The sequence below is a fragment of the Ceratotherium simum genome, chromosome 4 (genome assembly GCF_057802395.1).
Source record: "Ceratotherium simum simum isolate JZ-2026a chromosome 4, ASM5780239v1, whole genome shotgun sequence".
Classification (NCBI taxonomy): domain Eukaryota; kingdom Metazoa; phylum Chordata; class Mammalia; order Perissodactyla; family Rhinocerotidae; genus Ceratotherium; species Ceratotherium simum.
In genome coordinates, this window is record NC_141903.1 from 88,099,072 (window position 1) to 88,118,351 (window position 19,280).

The 19,280-nt window shown below is 40.2% G+C and overlaps 1 protein-coding gene across 1 annotated transcript in view; it reads left to right on the forward strand.

Annotated features, from left to right (window-relative positions):
* The first annotated feature begins 345 nt into the window (after positions 1-345).
* Positions 346-19,280, forward strand: part of TBCA (tubulin folding cofactor A) — a 77,305-nt gene continuing 58,370 nt past the window's right edge. Inside the window, exon 1 of the mRNA XM_014797674.2 lies at positions 346-503. Coding sequence (XP_014653160.2) covers positions 346-503 — 158 coding nt within the window. The remainder of the gene's footprint in view (positions 504-19,280) is intronic.

The window sequence follows — 19,280 nt, forward strand, 5'->3', positions numbered from 1 at the left end:
CTTTAAACATAGATTACTTTGCCCAGTTTGACACCAGATGGCACAGAAAATATCCTTAATACAATTTTTAGGTCACTGTGTCCATTAAGTGGATAATCTCGCAAAGCAACGTCGCGTCCAAGCCAATCTATGGGGGAGAAGGTCAAGTTTCCCAAACGCCCAGGCTGTGGAGACCGGGAAGTGTAACTTGTGTCCAAACTAAAAGGGGGCAGGCGGAGATGCCGCGAGGGGGAAACTAGGTGAAGGTTCGGGACTCCGAGGACGAGTAGCCACTTGCCCGGGGCCGCGACCCCAGCCCCGCCCCCGAGGTGTGGCAGGGGAGCCAGGGACCGCCGGGCTGTGCGCATGCGCGGGGTCGCGGCGGCTACGTCGACACACCCGGCGCCGCGCCGTCTCCCTCCGCGGTCTCCCCGGCTCTCCGCCCCTCCTTGCCGCTGCGCTCGAGGGACCATGGCGGATCCTCGTGTGAGGCAGATCAAGATCAAGACCGGCGTGGTGAAGCGGTAAGGAGCTGCGAGCGACGCGGCCGCGGCGCCTCCGCGCCCTCGCCTCATGGCGGCCCGAGCGGGCGGAGCAGGCCCGAGGCGGCGCCGGGGTCCCGGCCCCCGGCCGGCGCGCCCTCCCCCGGCCTCGCCCCTCAAGCCCGAGCCGGGGAGCCGCGGGGGTCGGCCGCCTCGCCCTGGGGGCGGTCGGGGCGGTGGGCCGGGGCGCGAGGCGGGCGGGCGGGCATCCTCCGTGCGCGCCCCGGGCCTCCCTGCCGAACCAGACCGAGGGGCCGGGTTCCGGCCGTCACCTGCGCTCGGGCGGCCGCGCGGGCCCGTGCTCAAGTTCGGGGCCCGATCGCGGCCACGCCTCGGGGGGCCGGGCGCTCATGGGGCGGGCGGGCTCGGGTCTTGAGGCGCGGCGCGAACTCCCGGCGCCCGCTTCAGAGCCGGCGCCCAGCCCCTGGGCTCCCGAGGCCGCCCAGCCCGCGGGGCCGTGTGAGAGCCCGCCAGGGGCGGCCCTGGGGGCGGCCGGGCGCGGGGCACTGGGCTGTTCGGACCCGCGAAGATAGACTTGGTGGTGAGGCGTTTCACGGGGGGAGAGAGGTGGTTCTGCAGTAGGAAGGGCTGGTGTGGCCAGCCGGCTTCTCCCTGTTCGCCCGCCCTCGCGCCCTCTCTGATGGTCCCCCGAGGAAGGACGAGGCCGGGCCGAGCAGGAAGTCACCGTGGAGGAGGCTCGGCGCACCGCGCCGCCCTGGAAGCCGGCTGTAGGGTGAGGGCGGAGGAGAGGGCGAGCGTGGGTGGATGCACAGCCTTCTCTGAAGCGACGCTGCCTGCGTTCAGATGCGGATGCTGCCGATTGTTAGGTGCTCTTGAATATCTTACTTTGCACCGTGCCTCAGTTTCCTCCTTTGTAAAACGCAGTCAGTACCCACCTCCTGCAGTTGTTGCCAGAAACGCCAGCCGTGCTGTTGAACACAGGACGTGGCCGATAGCCAGGGGCTAGTAATGTTAGTTAACAGTATCGTTTGTATTCCTGTTTGACAGATGAGAAACCGAGGTGTAGTGAAGTTGAAATAGAAAAGCTGAACTTGTCTAAGGCCGCTGCTAGTTAGTGGCAGAGCAACGAAAAGAACCAGGGTTTCTCTGGTCTACAACTTTCTATTTTAAGCTACAACACTCTAAAAAAGAGTGTTTCTTAAAATATGTGATAGGAGGGGACTTGGGAAGCATAATTGGAAATATAAATAATCTGCGCTTGCACTCACCCCGCCCCTCCGAGTTCTGTTGTTCACTTTTGATAGACTTACATTGGTTATGTCATTTCAGTAAACCTATTTGGCAGAAGTATCGGTATAATGGAGAGTGCTTTAGGCTTAAAGACATGAGAAATGACTTCTAATGGTAGTTTCCCATTAATTAGCTTTATGACCTTGTCATTCTCATCCTAATGATCTATACTCGTTTATCAGATTACTCAGTTCAGGTAGTTAGATGCTTACAATACATATTCGAGAGAAAACACACTCATTTAGATAATTAATAAGCTAAGTTTTTAGGCTTTAAAAAATTCCCAAGTACTTATGGAAACTGCTTGGAAATGAAGGTTTGATTTCAGTTTATTTTCAGTAATAGAGCATTATCAAACTTTATTTTTGATTCTTCATACTTCCGTAAATTTATCATTTTTGTGAAACCCCTTCATAATTTACTATAGTATCTCAAGTTGTTTATAAATGAATGGAAATGTCTACCGTACATTTTTTTCATAGCTTTTCTGTTGACATTTTGGTGTAGAACTTCCTCGTAAGTACTAAAATGAAATGTTTTTTTAAAAACCTAAAATTTCTATTTTAGCTGTTTATTACTCGTATTTTACCTTGGTAGATAACCATCTAAATCCATAATATTGTTCCTGCTCTCTCTTCTGTTATTTTTCTCCTGAAAATTGTTTTATTATGACTCTTTCTATCTTCTGTCTTAGTATCCTATTTTAAAAATTCTACATTTTACCTCACCAAAGAAAAAAATAGATGAGGCAGATATGGCAACATATTAGTAATTGTTGGGGGCTGAATGATCATGCGGCTTCATTATATTCTTCTCTATATATGTTTAAAATTTTTCATAATAAAAAGATTTTAAAAGGTGAGCACTTTTCTCCTCTTTCCCAATTTAGTGTCAAAGTGTTCTTGATCAGTTTCATGATTCAGACATGTTCTTGGTTTTGTGAATGGGACTCTGTTCAATGTGTTCTTAAAGCAATAGTCTAAAAACCAATTTCTGTTCTTAGCACTTTTTCTAGTCATTCTAGGTGTTCATTTCCCATAGTCTCATTTCTTTTCAGAAGTTACCTTTATTTGGAAGAAGAGGTTTAAAGTCATCATTCATGCCCCCAGTTCCTTCAGTTTTCTCTCCAGGAATTGAGAGCCACTAGAAATATATTCTAGGTATTAGTCCTAGCGTTCGATTTGGGTAGACTATACTAGGGAGGGTGGATTCTTAGAGTTTAGTGTCTAATCAAGTCTGCTGAAGTACTTCAGGTGATCCATGCGTTTCCTGCAGTGGGTTTTGGGAAGAAATCAGGACAAGGAGGTGGAATGTTGTGGAAAGAGGCACTAAGGGAGATAGTGGTATTTGGCAACAGAGAGATCAGACAATGTGTGGAAGATGTGTGCTCATTTCAGCATGTTGACAGAATGGCAAAGGCACTCTAGTGGATGGCATCCACCTTAGGAAGGGAAGTAGAAGCAAGTTTCAAGGGCATTATTTTAGGCCCTGGGGGAAATAGGCAGAAGCCTTACAGTGCCCTAGTCCTAGAGAAACTTTGTTACCTCACGTGGTAACAAAGGCAAAGGATCTGATTTTTGGAAATGGATTTCAAGAGAGATTAGATCCCTAGGAACAAGGAAAGAGTCCATTTACTAGGAATGGCTTATAAAGTGCGAGTTGGACAGCAGTGAGGCTGAGTTGGTACTGAGCCTCTGACTCCCACTCCTTAAATATCCCCTTCCCAGCAACAGAATTGTTTTTTCCAGAGCTAATTCTGGCTGTGAAACTAGAGAGAGGTGTGTGCACTAGGGGCTGGATGGATATTTATACTGTTTCTTGAGCAGCCCCCTTTGTTCACATGTGACTCACTGTTAGCGGGTATTAGTTGGTAGGTTTGAGTTTGGTAGGCTCTTGTTAAAGATTTGGATCCGTGTTGCAGGCAGATTGCTAGACCTATTGATGTCTATGAATGGATCACAGCTAATCTGGCAGCCCTAGTAGGGAATTACCAAATATTACTCCAGTTTTCTTCTTCTCTAGTGCAGAACTATAAATCCCCTCCTGACCCCCCCACCCTACCCCCACTTTTTTTTTGATGTCTAGGTGGGATTAATTGTCCTTGTTTACCTGAGACTGAAGGGTTTCCCAGGATGCGGAACTTGAAGTGCTAAACCTGGGAAAGTCCTAGGCAAACCAGGAGAATTTGTATTAGTACTTCTGTAACTAGCTAGCATAGCACTGTTTTGTGTGTGCTCTGATTTATTTGGACACTATTTGCTGATAGTATACCTGTGAGTAGAGTGTTGTACCTTACTTAAATTAAAACTTAAATGCACCCTGTAAATATGAATCCTTGCCAGAGTAGCTTTTTTCTGTATTAATTTAAATTGTTATGTGTTTTAGAAAAGAATTTTGACTAAAGTAGAAAAAAAATAGGACTGATATTTTAAATGTTTATGTGGTATTTCAGCTAAATGACATATGTCTGCCATGTTTCCAAGTAGGATTTGTTTATAAAATAAGAGTTTTTTTTTTTTTACTAGATTTATGGTAAATTCAAGAAATTCTTCTGTAAGAACAAAATGTTATCATCCATTTAACATAAAAGATTATTTAATAACTTTAAAGCCAGCTTATTTTCAGTAAAACCTACTAAACTAGCCCACTGGTGAGTGAATTAATTGATTAAAAATACTTTCTTAAATTTATCTTTTTATAACCATTTTAGATTGATAGTGGCTTAAAATCCAATGTGAACAAAGAATGTTAGGGCATTGGAAATAGCACTGACATTGGCCCATAGTTTCCCTCTGATTAAATGAAAGTGACACCAGTAGATTAGAATGAGACTAGGACAATTCACACTGCAATTGTGTTAGTTTAACTTTAACAATCTTTTAACACTCTTGTTTAAATGTAGCTGACATACCATAATTACAAATCTACAAGCCTTGATTATAGAATTTTACATCATGAATCTGTGGGGAAATTGTATTGATTTTTTTTTTTTTTTTTTGTATAAAGCAAGCACCTTTCCCAAACTGTGGCATCTTCCCAAGTTTGTTTATACCTATACCTCTGATATACAACTGTCTATGATATATATACTGTGTACAGCAGGCATAAAAACAACATAAAAGGTAAGTAAAATCTCCGTGTTATTAGTTAAATATATATATTCATATATAATATATATTAAACATTATATTGATATACATTATATATACTGAATATATATATTATACTGACATGAAAAAGATGAATGACACATACTTACATAGACATAGAGATATAGTTTTCCCCCTTTACCCATACACTTCCTGTATTTAAAGGAATGTTGGATAGAAGTATAGTGGACAATATCTGGGAGAGTTTAAGTACGTAGCCCTGTAAATTATTCCTGTAAGCTTTAGTAGCTTTGTTATCTTCTTTTCTCCTCTTCTCCTGCATCATACCCCTTTGATTTGAGTTAAAGTTCAGTTCAGCCAAAATGGCCAAATTCCTACCTTGAAATTTAGCCAACTCCTTTTGGAATTTCTGTAATGTATCCACTTCACCAAAGCGATGGTGAAAGGCACTGTCAAAATGGATTGCACGTGGTCAGCTCTTCACCACCTTCTGCCAACTCCTTGGCAAGCAGTGACTCTTGGGAGCTACCCAGCTGGCAACCAGATGTCTCCTCAAGCTGGAAAGGGAGAAAGCTAAGGCCACTCATGACCATGGTTTTCCCAGCACGAGCTATATTATTTTGCAAGTCGAATGTGGAAATGAAAGATCTTTTGACCCCTTTGTGTGTGTGTGTATGGATGTGTTGTGTTTTTATTGCATTTTTTGTTTGGTAGGACATTTTGAAAATCTGTAATAACAAGGTTGGAAAATTTTATTAATAGTAGTCCAGAACACTTAGAATATAAACGCTTAGATGTTTAATCTGTCTATTCCAATATTCCATTTCCAATAATACATTTATAGAAGAACATAATTCCTACTATGATGTTGTTCTATGTGCCCAAATAGAGCTGACTTTTTAATAACATCAAAGATGTGACTAATTTAAAGATCACTTGTTTAGCAGCCTCACTCAACCTACATCATTGAGTCACCTGGTATGGTGTTGGCACACAATAAATACTCAACAAAAATCTTTCCAGTGAACAAATGAATGAATGAAACCTTACTCTATAAGGATTTTTTTGACCTAATAAGCAGTAGGGAGCCACTGAATCAGTTATGATATTACAGCATAAAAGTTAGTATAGTTATTTATTCTTGCAGTTAGAGTTATACAGATGGAATCCCAGGCACCATTTACTACATACTATATATATGTGACCTTGAGCAAGTTACTTAACCTTTAAAAGCCCTAGTTTTCTTAGTTGGAAAATGGGTTAATGATAGTCTCTTTCTCCTATTGTTAGAAGAATTAAATAAGATAATCTTGTAAAGCAGTTAGGCCAAATACCTGATATATAGTAAATGTTCAGTATGTTAATTCCTGTCGTTATTATCATCATCATCGTTCTGTAGACGTATAACCAGTGTGGATAGAGGACATAAGGATGAATGGTTACTGATCCCCAGGAGAGGCCCTGGAACTTGCTTTCTTTTAAATTGTGATAAAAGCTTGCTTTTTCGTTGCTTGTCGTATTTACTGATTGGCTGTGGAGGGAGAAGGGAGGAACATGAAGCTTGTGTTTTTGAGTAATCTGTAGGACTTTGTAACGACCGTCTTTCTATAAACTGCTGAGGCAGTGATTCCCTACTCCAAAGCCCCAGCAAAAACATCTGTTTATATCAATGACCTTGTCTTTTTAACAGCTTAAAAAACACCATATTGGAGATTCCTTAAAAAATTAAAAATAGAAATACCTTAAGATCCAGCTGTCCCACTTGTAGGTATTTATCCAAAGAGGCTTATGCACCCCTATGTCCATTGCAGCATTATTCATTATAGCTAAGAAGTAGAAGCAACCCAAGTATCTCTCGACAGATGGTTGGATAAAGAAGATGTGGTATAGGGGCTGGCCCCGTGGCTTAGCAGTTAAGTGCGCGTGCTCCGCTATTGGCAGCTGGGTTCGGATCCCCAGCGTGCACCAACGCACCGCTTGTCCGACCATGCTGAGACCCACACGCAACAACTAGCAAGATGTGCAACTACGACATACAACTATCTACTGGGGCTTTGGGGAGAAAAAGGGAAAAAAAAAAGGAGGAGGATTGGCAATAGATGTTAGCTCAGGGCTGGTCTTCCTCAGCAAAAAGAGGAGGATTGGCGTGGATCTTAGCTCAGGGCTGATCTTCCTCAAAAAAAAAAAAAGGATGTGGGGTGTGTGTGTGTGTGTATATAATGGAATACTACTCAGCCATAAAAAAAGACAAAATTGTCCCATTTGCAGCAACATGGATGGACCTGGAGGGTATTATGTTGAGCGAAATAAGCCAGAAAGAGAAAGACAGACACCACGCGATTTCACTCATGTGGAATATAAACCAACATTCAGACAGAGAGAACTGTTTGGTGGTTACCGGGGGTAAGGGGGTTGGGGGGGTGGGGCACAAGGAGTGAAGGGAGACATTTATATGGTGATGGACAAATAATAATGTACAATTAAAATTTCACAATGTTATAAACTATGAAGACATCAATAAAAAAATACCATATCAATATCATTAACACAATGTGCAAAAGCCAGTTTCACTCTTGTAGCACTTTCATAAAGTTTATTGTAGGGAAGAGTAGTCAAGTGAGTGACTTTTTTTTTTTGAGAGCCCTTATTCTAAAATCTATAAATGATTCACCACAACTCTCAGAAGACATTCCTACAATTCCAATGCCAGATTATAGTTATTTCCGGACCCTCCTAAATGTTTTGTTTTTACCCAAGTTCCCTATTTGTTGTTGTTGAGATCCTTTCACCTGTGCTGAAGAAATATTTTATGGAGCCTTATGTATATACATATGCTCAGACTCAGGGTTTCTCTATAAAGGTTGTTGGAACAAGTAGGCATCTACTTTTTCCCTAAATGATCCTCGGTTTCTGCATAGTACTAAATGCATGCTTTCAATATGGCATCCATTGCCTGAAATACATCTGTGCTCTATGAAACTTATAAGACCTATAAATCTACTGCGGTGTAGATTTGTGTAGTAACCTTCAATTTAGGTTACTAGTAGTATCATCATTTTGGTCTCCAAACCTGGGATAAGTTCTAAGGATTCTGCATTATATCGAGATATATGAAGATTTTCTTAAGACCAAGCAGTTCTTCTCATCTTTTTAGGGATCACAGGGATGGTAAATAATACGTTGCTTTTCACAAAATAGGCATTTATTACATATTTGTTAATTGAGTCAGGAATGGAGAAAACTATAAAAGAGGTCAATAATATGAGGGAGAACAGCTCAAGAGTCTGGAAATAGAAGTTCGCTTTGTAACTAAAAGTGAGAGACTTTGAAATGGAGAAAGATAGATGATTTCTCTAGTTAAATGTCAAAAGAGCAACAAAACAGCTGTAAGTAATCACCCTCAGAGACTATTGTCAGGATAGTGTCTTTATGAGAGAAATAGAGGATAAGAAAATACCTTTTTATATCAAGAATTTGTTTAAAAGTTAACAACTTTACAGCATTTTTTTAAACTCCAAAACAGACTAGTCTGTTGTAGAAACATTTTTAATTATTAAAGTTTGTTCAGAATTTACCTAGAATTAACCAGAACACTGTCTCCCTTTGATTCTAATTTAATAGAAATATGTGTGTGAGTGTGTGTGTGTGTGTGTGTGTGTAAAACTGCTTATTGTTATTTACATAAATAGGCTCACCCATTCCAGGTTGTTTTTTTGAAACCTGAGAAAAATAGTAGGGATGTAAGTAAGTTGAAATCTCATTATGAGCAGTAGGTGGTATTGTAGGGAAACTTAAAATAGCAAAGTTTTGGGCCCAGTCCTTAAGGAATTTATACTCTAAGTAATGCAGTATACATGTACCTGAACATTTGTTCTTAGAACTTCAAGTATCACTGTATGTAAATCCCCAAATTCCAGCTTTCTCCTGAGCTTTAGACTCATTTTAAAGTATTGAGTGAATGTCCTTATTTTAGTATCCTCTGGTTTCAAACTCCATCTAACACCAAACTAATTATCTTCTAAAATCTGACCTTCTTCATCTGTTTCCTTTTATGAAAAAAAAAAAAATTTTTATCAATGAAAAAATCTAGAGAAAATATAATGAACTTGAAATGAAACGTTACAGGTACATTTGAAGTGCCTCTTTCTGAGTCCGTTCCTCTCCCTTTTTGCTATAAGTAGTTATTCTGAATTTGGCCCTTATCATTTTCATGCATATTTTAAACTTTTAATTTATATGTAAATACACGTAAACCATATTATAGTATTGTTCTGCACACTTAACAACTTTATATAACATAAGATATATCTGGAAGGATGCATAGGAAACTGGTCATATTGATTGTCTCTTGGGAGAGAAGCTGTACAAGAGAAGCTGTATAACTGGAAGACAGGGATAGGAGGAAATTCTTTTTTTTTTTTTTTTTGAGGAAGATTGGCCCTGCGCTAACATCTGTTGCCAATCTTCCTCTTTTTCTTTCTTCTCCCCAAAGCCCCAGTACATAGTTGTATATCATAGTTGTAGAGTTGTAGCTCTTCTCCCAAAGCCCCAGTACATAGTTGTATATCATAGTTGTAGAGTTGTAGCTCTTCTATGTGGGACTGCCTCAGCATGGCTTGATGAGTGGTGCGTAGGTCCACACCCAGGATCCAAACCGGCAAACCCCAGGCCGCTGAAGCGGAACACACGAACTTTACTGCTGCACCACCAGGCTGGCCCCAGGAAATTCTTATAATCTTGAATCATGTATTAGCTATCAAAATATAAATTAATTAAAATTTTAAAAGTTGTAAATAGTGTCGTATTGTAGGGATCTTTCTATAACTTGCTTTTTGTGCATATTATTGTTTTTGAGATTTATTCATGTTGAAACATGTAGCTCTAATTCATTCTCTTGTGTGAATGTACTAGTGTTTTTTTCATCCTCATGTTGATGGATATTTCATTTTATTTTTTTCCACCCAGTTTTTCACTTTTACAAATGGTGCTGTCATGTACTTTGTTCAGTGGCTCCTAGTGCACATATTTAACAGTTATTGTAAGGCAGAATTTCCCAAGGAGTGGGCCCTGGATGGATTAGAGGTCTATGGAGGAGTAGCTCTCCTTAACCTTCAGGATGGCCAGGTGTGGCCAAGAGCAGCCGTAGGATATATGAGCAAAGAGCAGTTCAGACAGAAGGAGCAGTAAATAGAAAGACTTGAAAAAGAGAGCAAGGTTGTCCAGTTTGTGAGGAGCAGCAGCCGAGTGAGAAAGGAGGAGGGATAGAAGACACTCCAAAAAATGGGAGGGAGAGTATACAGAACCCCATAGGGCCGAGTGGGGACTTGGGCTCAGATCTCAGATCGCTTGTCACTACCTCTGTAGAAGTTTCCGGGCTGTCTCCAAAGTTAGTGCTCCCTTCTCTGTGTTCTGGAAGAGCTTTGTACTCTTCACTAAGATAGTACTAAAAGTACATTAAACTGTCTATTCCATTCACTAGACCATTGGTTTCCAAAGTATGGTCTAGGGGCCCCTTGGGGTCCCTGAGCCTCTTTCAGGGTGTCTGCAAAGTCAAGTTATTTTCATAGTAATACTGAGACATATTTGCCTTTTTCACTTTCATTTGCTCACAATTATACAATGGAGTTTTCCAGAGGCTGTATGATACGTGATATTGCAACACATGGAATGCAGAAGCAGATATGAGAATCCAGATGCTTCTATTAATCTAGATATTTAAAAGATTTGCAAAAATATAAAACAATGCCATTCTCACTAAATTTTTTTTTGTTTTGGAAAATATAGTTATTTTTCATAAAAATAGGTTATTTTTGTTAACATGTACATTTATTTTGTTACTTTTAAGTGAATTAACAAATATATTTAAATTTTTTTTATTATTATTTTTTTTTTCTGAGAGAGAGTCACCCTGAGCTAACATCTGTTGCCAATCTTCCTCTTTTTTTGCTTGAGGAAGATTAGCCCTGAGCTACCATCTGTGGCAGTCTTCCCCTATTTGGTATGTGGGTTGCTGCCACAGCATGGCTGAGAGTGGTGTAGGTCCCTGCATGGGATCAAACCCACAAACCCCAGGCCACCAAAGTGGAGCATGCTGAACTTAACCACTATACCATGGGGCCGGCCCATAATTTTTTTTTTATTTCTAAAAATATTTTTTAAATTTCTGTTTTAATTTCTAGTACAGTAAATATTAACAGATATAATTCACAAAAACAAAAGCTCCTTAGTCCTGTGATATTGTGATTTATAATAAGAAATATATATTTGGTCTTCCTCCCCATTCCTGACACAGAGCTCCTAAAATCCTTGGAAGTACCTAAGTGATGAGAGCAGTAAAGGTGTCTTATTATATTAATAAGATGACTTTTAGAAAGTCCCTAGGTAACCTAAGGATGGGGGCTGTTGCCAGGGGAACCAACCATGATTAAAGGCTTGGAACTTTTAGTCCCATCTCCCGACTTCTGGGGAAGGGAAAGGGACTAGAGCTTGAATCAGTCACTGATGGCCAACTAATTTAATCAATCATGCCTATGTAATAAAGCCTCCATAAAAACCCAAAAGGACTGGGTTGTAAGAGCTTCCAGGTTGGTGAACCAGAATGCGCCCACATGCTGCCATGCCAGGCCCCAGTCTCCACGGGGACAGAAGCTCCTGCATTCAGGACCCCACCCTATATATCTCATTTGGCTGTTGATTAGTATCCTTTTTAAAAAAAAAAACAGTAATCTAGTGAGTAAACTGGTTTCTGGAGTTCTGTGAGCCCCTCTAGCAAATTAACCGAACCCAAGGAGGGAGTCCTGGGTACCTCTGATTTCTAGCTAGTCAGTCAGAAGCGCAGGTAAGAACAGTTTTGTGGGACTGAGCGCTTAACCTGTGGAATCTGATACTATCTCTAGGTAGATATTGTCAGAATTGACTTGAATTGTAGGACACTCAGCTGGTGTTAGAGAATTGCTTGGTGTGGAGGAAAAAACCCCACTCATCAGAATTGGTGTCAGAATCAGAATCATAGGGCCTCAGTAATTTTTAAGAGCATAAAGGTGTTTTGAGACCAAAGAGTTTGAGAACCACTGCACTAAAACAATAATTCTCAAACTTTATTATGGAAAAGAACCAGGGTACTTTTTAAAAACACATTTACCCAGGCTCTACCTGCTAGGATTCTAATTCTTTAAGTGTAGGGCAGGATCCAAGAGTTTGTATGTTTTACAAACCTTTGCATGATTCCTTTGTATGTGTTCCTCTAACCACACTTTGAGAAGCATTATCTTTGAGCTTCTGGAAGAGCAAAACTGTTTTGTCTATGTTTGTATCTTTAGCATACTGTCTAGTATATAGTAGCTGCTCAGCAGTGTTTGTTGAATGACTGGATGAGAGTTGAGGGTAGAGTTGAGATCCAGGTGACGTCAGCAAGATCTGTTCTTGTTTGGAATGGAGAATTTAAATTGAGATGACCAGCAGTGACTTGGGTCATATGAAAAAAGGAGACAAAAACTTTTGAATTGTTTTTAGTTAATTCTAATAGAAGATAAGAAATCACTAATACCTTGTGGGGGGTCAGAATTTGCCACCCCAAAATGTATCTATCTCTTTGGCTTGACTTGTGTTTTTTAGCTGAGGAAGATTCTCCCTGAGCTAACATCTGTCCCAATCTTCCTCTTTTTTTGCTTGAGGAAGATTTGCCCTGAGGTAACATGTGTGCCAGTCTTTCTCTGTTTTGTATGTGGGTTGCTGCCACAGCAGGGCCACTGACGAGTGGTCTAGGTTGGCACCTGGGAACCAAACCTGGGCTGCCGAAGTGGAGCGTGTGAACTTAACCACCATGCCATGGGGCCAGCCCCTGGCTTGATTATTTTTAAGAACCAAAGAGGAAGAAACTTTGATCTTCCTGCTAACTGAATTTAAGATAGAAGGCCTGTTTCAGGAGTTATAGATAACTATAGTGTAATATGAACTAGATGTAGTAGGTAGACAGGGAGGAACCTAGAAAGGCCCATTTGATCCAAGTTTTTCTCCAAGACATGGCAAACACTGGTTTACTGAACATTTGCTTTTCCATCTCCATGTGAACTGCCTTCCTCCCCTATGAAGTCCCAAACCACTACCCCCAACATCCTCCTTAGTCTCGAGCTGAAGATAGTATTTAAGGTGATGGCTTTGGCCATTTTGGCGAGTTACTCAGTTTTCCTGGGTTTCTTGCATGTATACATGTTATGAAATTTGTTTGATTTTTCTCTTGTTATTCTATGTTATGTGAATTTAATTGTTAGACCAACCAGAAGAACCTAGAGTGTAGAGGCATATTTCTTCCTTCTCTGTGACCTTATTTATATTATTAGTGAATAAAGTATTTCACATATATATTTTCCCATAGCTAAGACCCCTATAAGTGCTAAAACTATTTTTTCAAGATAACTTTACAGAAAAATTTACCCAAATGTGTACTTGGTTCATCAAGTTAAGACTGAACTTTTCCATAGTCAGTTTTTTCTCCACAGCTGGGATAAATATTGCTACAAACTTTTTAAAATAGGTGAGCATAGAGTTAAAAATGAAGATGGAGGATTTAAGATGTGCTATGAAGAATGATCCAAATTAGTTGTCCCAACAATATTTTCTTACTTTGGATATTAGTTATACAGAAATAAATTAATCTTAATCCTTGATTTATGCCACACACTCATTATTGGTTCATGCACAGCCGTCTTTTATTTGTTGTATGCTTGTATTTATTTATTTTTAAATAATATATTAATAATATGAACCCTTTACCTAAAAAGAACCAAAATAGTGATAACATATCTAATTTTGTGCTCCTCCCCCATCTGAGGTAGCTATTATTTTTAATCTTGTGTTTATTATTACTTTGCTTTTTATTTTATATAATTTTGGCATTAATTTTGGCATTTGTATTTTACTACTAATTTTGAAGTATATTGTTTAGTTATATTTTAATTTGTAAGAAGGATGTCTTCTGGGCTTACTATTTTTCACTTGATGTTATGTTGGTAAGATTCATCCATATTTTTACATTTAGGTGCAGTACTGATATCAAACGCTTTAATCTCAAGTTCATGTGCCCAATGCACAGTAAGCCAAACACTGAGACATTGGTGCTTGGAGATGGAGAAAGGTTTATTTGAATTGGCCAAGACGAGAAGGTGGGAGCGTGGGTTCTCTCAGATCCACCTTAACAAGAGAAGGAGGCGGGGTTTTTTATGAGCTAAGGGATTTGGCAGGAGGTGTTTGTTTCACTTCTTTCACTCCCGATAAGCCCCTGGGCAATCTGACTTTTGGACATCAACAGAAGTTGATGGGGCCTGGTTATCTGGTGATCCTTGAAGTCATTCTTTTTCTTCCGTAAAATAAGCTCATAAATCCTTGTGAATGTTCTACTTTATGAGATTATACTAAACTTTTCTGAAAGGATTGTACTGTTTTACATTCTCAACTGCATGATATGAGAGCTTCTTTCATTAATCCACATCCTCTCCAAAGCTTGATAGACTTCTTAATTTTACTCTAATAATACTGTTTTTGTTTACTTTTCATTTTCTAAAAATATTAAATTATTTTGATTATCTTTTTAAAGAAACATCCCCACAAATAGAGGAAAGGGGATGTGTGGCTCCAGTGTCACAACTACATACTCAACCACCTCCTTTCTCCTTATGTAGAATAATGTATATGCCTCAGACAACCAGGGTTTTTACCTGCTGGGAAGGGGGCGTTTGTTGGAAAGGGCAACCCTATCCATTTCCGGGACTGTGCGTTCAGTGTTGGATGCCTGGGGGTGAGGGGAGGCCTGCAGATAGAGGTCTGGACAGTGGGTCCTGAAAACTCTCTGTGTGCTGCGTTGATCAGGAGCTGAGGCCAGAGAAGGCCAACAATATTACTTTTTAATTGATTCTTTTCCATGTTATGTTTTATTTTTTCCAGTTTTAATGAGATATAATCGACATATAGCATTGTATTAGTCTAAGGTGTACAACATAATTATTTGATGTATGTATACATTGCAAAATGATTACTACAGTAAGTTTAGTTAACATCAATCATCTCACATAGTTGTTTTTTTTCTTGTGAAGAGAACTTTTAAGATCTGCTCTTTTAGCAAGTTTCAAATATACAGTACAGTACTGTTAACTATAGTCACCATGCTCTACATTACATTCCCAGAACTTGTTTATGTTATAACTGGAAGTTTGTACCCGTTGGCAACCTTCACTTATTTCCCCCACCTCCATCCCCCACCTCTGGCAACCACCAGTCTGTTCTCTGTTTCTATGAGTTCGGTTTTTTTAGAGTCCACATGTAAGTGCTATCATACAATGTTTGTCTTTCTTTGTCTGACTTATTTCACTTAGCAAAATGCCCTCAAGGTCTAGCAATGTTGTCTTAAATGGCAGAATTTCTTTCTTTTTTATGGCTGAATAATATATACACACATACCACATTTCCTTTATCCATTCATCTGTCAATGGACACTCAGGTTATTTTCATGTCTGGCTATTGTAAATAATGCTGCAGTGAACATGAGAGTATAGATATCTTTTTGAGATAGTGATTTCTGTTAATTCTGATTTATGATATTTAAGTTCTTAAGTTTGGCACAGCATTTCTAGAGAAAGATTTTAATTTATTGTTGATAATGTCATTTAATTTTTAACCCAGTAGCATGTTTTTGTAATTATCACTGCCATACGTTTAAAATCTAGCAGATGTACATATCCTCAGTCTTCTCTCCCTGTCCCCCCCAACCAAGAGCAAGGTGTTTATTTCCATTTATTTATATCTTCTTTTATATATCCTATTGGAATTAGAAAATATATAGGTCTCAAAATAGATATTTTTATTTTCTATATTTATATTGCTCTCTTTTTTTTTCTTTTTTTTTTTGTGAGGAAGATCGGCCCTGAGCTAACATCTGCCAATCCTCCTCTTTTTGCTGAGGAAGACTGGCCCTGGGCTAACATCCATGCCCATCTTCCTCCACTTTATATAGGACGCCGCCACAGCATGGCTTGACAAGTGGTGCATCGGTATGCGCCCAGGATCCGAACCGGCGAACCCCGGGCTGCCGCAGCGGAGTACATGCGCTTAACCGCTTGCGCCACCGGTTAGACCCCTATATTGCTCTTTTTAAACTACTGAAGCATTTCTGGTATTAGATTAAGTAAAAGTAGTCTCAGGACCCAACTTAGGCTTTGTTTGTTTGTTTGTAAAAAGAATAATTCTGATGCTTTTCTGTCTTTTAAATGGGAAATATTGTACATATTTTGTGATGACTCTGGATCTTCATTTTAAACATCTTGTGAACACTGTGGCAGCCTCCTTGGTATCAATTTTTTCTTCTCTTGATATCTACCTGTATTTTCATTCCATTGTCATTGTTCCCTACATACACACAGCCCATGTTCTTTGAGGAAGCTGCTCCATTTCCAGCTTTAGGAGTGGGCCTCTGAGTGATTGTAGCCAATCAGATTCCATTTCCTGGTTACAGAAATTGTTTCTGGGTGGGCATGTGATTTAGGCTGATCTAAACAAGGCACATTTCCGAACTCTTGCTTAGAATTCTGGGACAGAGGTACTTTCTTCCATGTAACTCAGATTGTGGCTGAAGCCTTCTTTTAGCACTAGGGAATCTGGCCTTGGGATGAAGCTTGTACTATGGATGGCAGAGTGAAGAGACAAAAAGAAATTTGTTGATGACATTGTTGAACTGCTAGGTCAGACAACCTTGAAGGAAATCTTCCCATGTATTTTAGTTATATGAGCCAAAAAATTCCTATAGTGTTTGAATCTCTTGAATTGAAATCGTGTTACTTGCAATAGAGTACTAATTGATATCATTACATTACATTTGTCCCTCAGTACCCGCAGGGGATTGGTTCCAGTATGCCCTGCAGATACCAAAATCTGCAGTTGCTCAAGTCCCTTAGTCAGCTCAAGTCCCTTAGTCCCTACTGAGATCTCTAAAAATCTGATTGTAATAAATATCTTTGCAGTGTAACTGAGTCCCTAATTGAAGAAAGCTTGAATTATATTGTGTGATAACTTAGTTTCGTGTTCACTTTAATTGTTTTCTGTCACTTGCTTTCATGTAATATTGTCAGCCATTAATGTCTCTTACCGTTCCTGCTTCTAATAACCTCTACTTACGTCTACACTATTCCTTTTGCTACTGCTAATCTATTTATAGGGGAACTCAGACTGTTTTCAGTTATTTCTGGTTAGTGATGTAAAAATTGAGGTTGTCAGAAGTCTTGCTTTCTGATTATTGCTTTACGTGGACTAGACTCTCTTTCTCTAGCCACCATAATATTGTACATTAATCTCCACTAGGATAGAAGCTCCGTGAAGGTAGGGACACATCCCCCAGACACAAAAGGAGAGTAGACACAAAAAACACGCTTGGTAAATATTGTAAAATGAATGAATTTACTCTCTGTGACATTTTAAGTTCCTTGAGAACAGAAACAGTGTCTTATTCTTCATCTCCCTTTAAAATATTTAAAAATACTTAACAGTCTTTTGAACAGTTTACAGTATACACATGGCACAAAATTCCAAAGGTACAAAAAGATATACAGTGAAACATGAGTCCACTGCTCCTATCCGCTAGCCACCCAGTTTTCCCCTCTTGGAGCCAACATCATTACTCATTTTTTTGTGTGTATGTATTTTCTAGAGATATTCTGTACTTGCACAAGTATTTACATTTATGTCTTTAAAAATGCTGGGCTGGGCCGGCTCCTTGGCTTAGCTGTTAAGTGCGCGCGCTCTGATGCTGGCGGCCTGGGTTCGGATCCCGGGAGCGCCCCGAGGCACCACTTCTCCGTCCAACGTGAGGCCGAGTCCCACATATAGCAACTAAAAGGATGTGAACCTATGACATACAACTGTCTGCTGGGGCTTTGGGGGGGAAAAAAACTGAATAAATAAAATCTTTAAAAAAAAAAAAAAAAATATGCTGGGCTGGCCCCGTGGCTTAGCAGTTAAGTGCGCGCGCTCCGCTGCTGGCGGCCCGGGTTCGGAACCCCGGGTGCGCACTGATGCATCGCTTTTCCGGCCATGCTGAGGCCACGTCCCACATACAGCAACTAGAAGAATGTGCAGCTATGACATACAACTATCTACTGGGGCTTTGGGGGAAAATTATATAAATAAATAAAAAATTTTAAAAAAAGTCAACTCAGTTCTTTAAAAAAAAAATGAAAACAGGGCTGGCCTGGTGGTGTAGTGGTTAAGTTCATGTGCTTCGCTTCAGTGGCCTGGGGTTTGCGAGTTCGGATCCCAGGCGTGGACCGACCCACTGCTTATCAAGCCATGCTGTGGCAGGCGTCCTACATAAAATAGAGGAAGATGGGCACAGATGTTAGCTCAGGGCTAATCTTCCTCAGCAAAAAGAGGAGGATCGGCAACAGATGATAGCTCAAGGCCAGTCTTCCTCGCCCCCCCAAAAAAAGAGAAAGAAATTATATGCTCTCTAGACACTGTTTCGCACATTGCATTTTTTGCACTTCCATATTAGAACATATAGAGAGCAGCCTCAATGCTTTTTAATGGCTGCGCAGTATTCTTCTGTATGGACATACCACATTTTTTAAACCAGTCTTCTATTGATGGACCTCTGTGTTGTTTCCAGTATTTTACTGTTTTGGAGAATACTGCAATGAATGTCCTCGTATGTGTGTAGTTTTGCAAATGTGCAGGTATATCTGTAGAATAAATTCCTACAAGTGGAGTTGCTGATGTAGGGAAGGAGAAACTTAACTTTTTTCTCTACTCTCCTAAATACTCTGGCTGTGACATATTAAGAGAAAAACAAACAGAAGTTTATTAACACAAAAACACTTGAGAAAACAATCATGCGCTGCATAAGGACATTTCAGTCAATAACGGAATATGACGGTGGTCCCATAAATTAGTACCATATAGCCTAGGTGTGTAGTAGGCTACACCACCTAGTTTGTGTAAGTACGCTATGATGTTCCCACAATGACGAAGTCACTTAACGACACATTTCTAAGAATGTATCCGCATTGTTAAGGGACACTTGGCTCTACTTTCCTGGGAGAAGAGGGCACCCACTTGGGTGCTTAGAAGAGGAGTGAGAGGGCCCCAAAGGCAGGCTGGCGCTACAGTTGTGCCTCAGTCTCTCCTGCTCAGAGGAGGAGCTAAGGATGTTACTCAGGAAACTGCAGAAAACGACTGTCTCCAAACCCTCTGCCTCAGTTCACTAATACATACTTAGTATGGAGTGACTCAAAAGGGTGGTTAGAACTTGGCCTTCTGTAGCATCTTAACAAAACAATAAATTTATAGAGAAGTGATCAGACAAAGGAAAAGGACTTTGAGTTTCTGGCAAATTGTGAGAAGGTAAATATCTATGGGG